The sequence below is a fragment of the Mesoplodon mirus genome (genome assembly GCF_964341445.2).
Source record: "Mesoplodon mirus genome assembly, contig: SUPER_3_unloc_2, whole genome shotgun sequence".
NCBI classification, from domain to species: Eukaryota; Metazoa; Chordata; class Mammalia; order Artiodactyla; family Ziphiidae; genus Mesoplodon; species Mesoplodon mirus.
The window spans coordinates 272,154-274,619 of record NW_028295808.1 but is presented as its reverse complement, the minus strand read 5'-3'; the positions used below and the strand labels follow the sequence as shown (position 1 = coordinate 274,619).

At 59.3% G+C, this 2,466-nt stretch overlaps 1 protein-coding gene across 1 annotated transcript; it reads left to right on the top strand.

Annotated features, from left to right (window-relative positions):
- Positions 1 to 432: 432 nt before the first annotated feature.
- Positions 433 to 2,214, top strand: LOC309801666 (Golgi-associated RAB2 interactor protein 6-like; the record flags this gene model as incomplete). Its single annotated transcript, XM_082646741.1, has 3 exons — positions 433 to 1,155; positions 1,504 to 1,563; positions 1,819 to 2,214. The coding sequence occupies 3 exons, from the start codon at positions 433 to 435 to the stop codon at positions 2,212 to 2,214; spliced, it is 1,179 nt and encodes a 392-aa protein (XP_082502867.1).
- Between the last annotated feature and the right edge of the window lie 252 nt (positions 2,215 to 2,466).

Below are 2,466 nucleotides of genomic sequence, written 5' to 3'. Positions count from 1 at the left end.
ACTGATAGGTCACAAAGGGCATCAGAGGATAAATAGGCTGTGCCAGGGGGTTAGGCTGACAAAGTGGTTACTTCTCTCACTAGGACGGAAGTTCACCACAGCCTCTTGGGGAGATAAAAACCCAGAAGCAGAAGTGAGGTGAGGCGGAGGGGGAGCCTACCGTACCTCTCGACACACTTGAAGAGATTCAGCCTGGGCTCCAGGCGCCCTACAGCGTCCCAACTGTGATCATCTGTGCCCCTACACACACCCCTGCCTCTGGGAGACCCGGAGGCAAACGTGGGGGCCTGTGGGGCGGGCTTGGAAGACCTGCCACAGGGCCGCGTGTGTGACGCAGGAGCATCACAGCTCGCTCTTCTGCCAGTGAGGCCGAGGGAGGGAAGGGCCAGGGAGCCGCCTTAACCGCGCTGCCTGTCGTGATCAAAGACAGCCATGAGTGGGGACTCTCTGCTCCCGTATCACACGGCCCGGAGCAGCACCTGGGTGGACCTGTTCAACACCACCACGGGGAAGCTGCAGCAGCAACTGCACAAGGGCGAATACGACCATTTCAAGTACGCGCCGATATTCGAGAGCGACTTCATCCAGGTCACGAAGAGGGGAGAAGCGATTGACGTGCACAACTGGGGCGGCCTGGTGACCATGGGCATCACATCCACCAGCCCCGTCCTCCCGCTCCCAGACATCATGCTGCTGGCCCAACGGGCCACCGGCTGTGAAAAGCACGCCGAGCGCAGCCAGGCCACCAAGGGCAAGAGCCACAAGGCTGCAAAGACCTTAGAGCTCACCAGGCTCCTTCCCTTGGAGTTCGTGAGGATCTCCACTCACAATCGTGAGAAACAACAGCTGCGTGTGAAGCTTGCCACTGGCCGCTGCTTCTACCTGCAGCTGTGTCCCCCTCTGGACGCGCGGGAAGACCTCTTCGCCGATTGGGAACAGCTGATTTACCTCCTGCGACCACCAGTGGACAGTGAAAGCAACACCTATGCCGTTCCCGTCTGGGACATGCCCTGCATGCCTGTGTTCGGGGAGCAGCAGGACGGGAGGAGCCCGGCCGTGGAGGATTTCCAAGGAAAGGGGCATCAGGACCAGGTGAACGTCAGCAGCCTGCACACGTGCCCTGAGGTGGCCGGGGCCACGCCTGCAGCTTTTGCTGGGGGGCACGGAATCCAACTGGACTCCCACAAGCCCGATACCATGCCCGATGTGGCCACTGCGAAAGCAAAACCTACTACAGGGCTCGACAAAGCATCAGCATCGCAGTCAACGATTAAGGTGGAGACAGCAGGGATCGCAGGAGGCACCGCAGCGGGTGCTTTGAGCACGGCAGTGATCAAGTCTCCTGCCGCTGAAGAGCAGAGCACGGCCATAGCAGCCACAGCCAGCGACGGGCCCGGAGGAAGCAAAACCAACAGAGCCACTGGGGACACTGCCACAACATCCCTGAGGAGCGGGAAAACGGCCTTGGCAGGTGCTGAGAACAATTCAGAGTATGCTTCCAGCACGTCCACCAGCCTCTCCCCAGGGGCCGGCATGACTGTGGTCGGAGCAGAACCTACAAGCAAGACTGTCAAAGCAAGAGCCGACAAGGACGATGAGGGGACCCTCGTCTCAAGCTTGCGACAGGAAGGCAAAGTGAGCGAACAGGATGGCAGCTCACAGAGAGTGTCCCAGGCCCGCAAGGGAAGAAGGGAGAGGAGGGAGCACTGGGGAGAGGACAGAGCTCTGACGAGCCCCAAGCTCTGCAGTTCCGTGGAAAGCCACCACAAGGCAGCGGGGAGCAAGACAATCCCCAAAGCAGCTGGCCCGTGCTCAGGCGGCCGCAGAGCCACTAGAGAGGACCAAAAGGCCAAAGGCCACGGCAGCCCGGGGGGCAGCGAGCAGGGCGCTGCTCCCAAAGGCATCAGCCGTGCTCCTATCACCAGTGAGTCCAAGACCTCGCACAAATCGGGCAGGAGCTTATCTCCAGCGCGTTCAGGTCCCACCACCAACATACTCAGCAGGATCAGCTCTTTCTTCAGGAATGTGAGAGCCAGACTTACAAAAAAGACAGTGGCCTCATCACGAAATAAACATGGGATCATCCTGGCGGAGCCAGTGGAAGGGACCCGAGTGGAGGCCATGACAGAGACAGCAGAGAGTGGCCAGGGCCTGGAAATCACCGGTGTGACATCTGAGACCATGGAGCCAGTGACCGTTGAAGCCCATCAATAGGACCTAGAGCTGGGAGCTGCAAAGGGGAACAGGGCTCTGGGAAATACCCCTGGAGAGCCCATTTCAGCTTCCTTACTGCAATTTAAATAAAAAAAACATACAGTCTGAGAACGCATGCAGTGTTTTGTCTGAATTTCTAGGTCCCGAAGCCCAGCCGTAGCCTCACAGTGGATTCTGTGATGTCAGCTGTGCCACAGTCTGAGACCCAGTGTCCAGGCAAGGGCAGCCCCGCCTCACACGCATGCTCAGCGC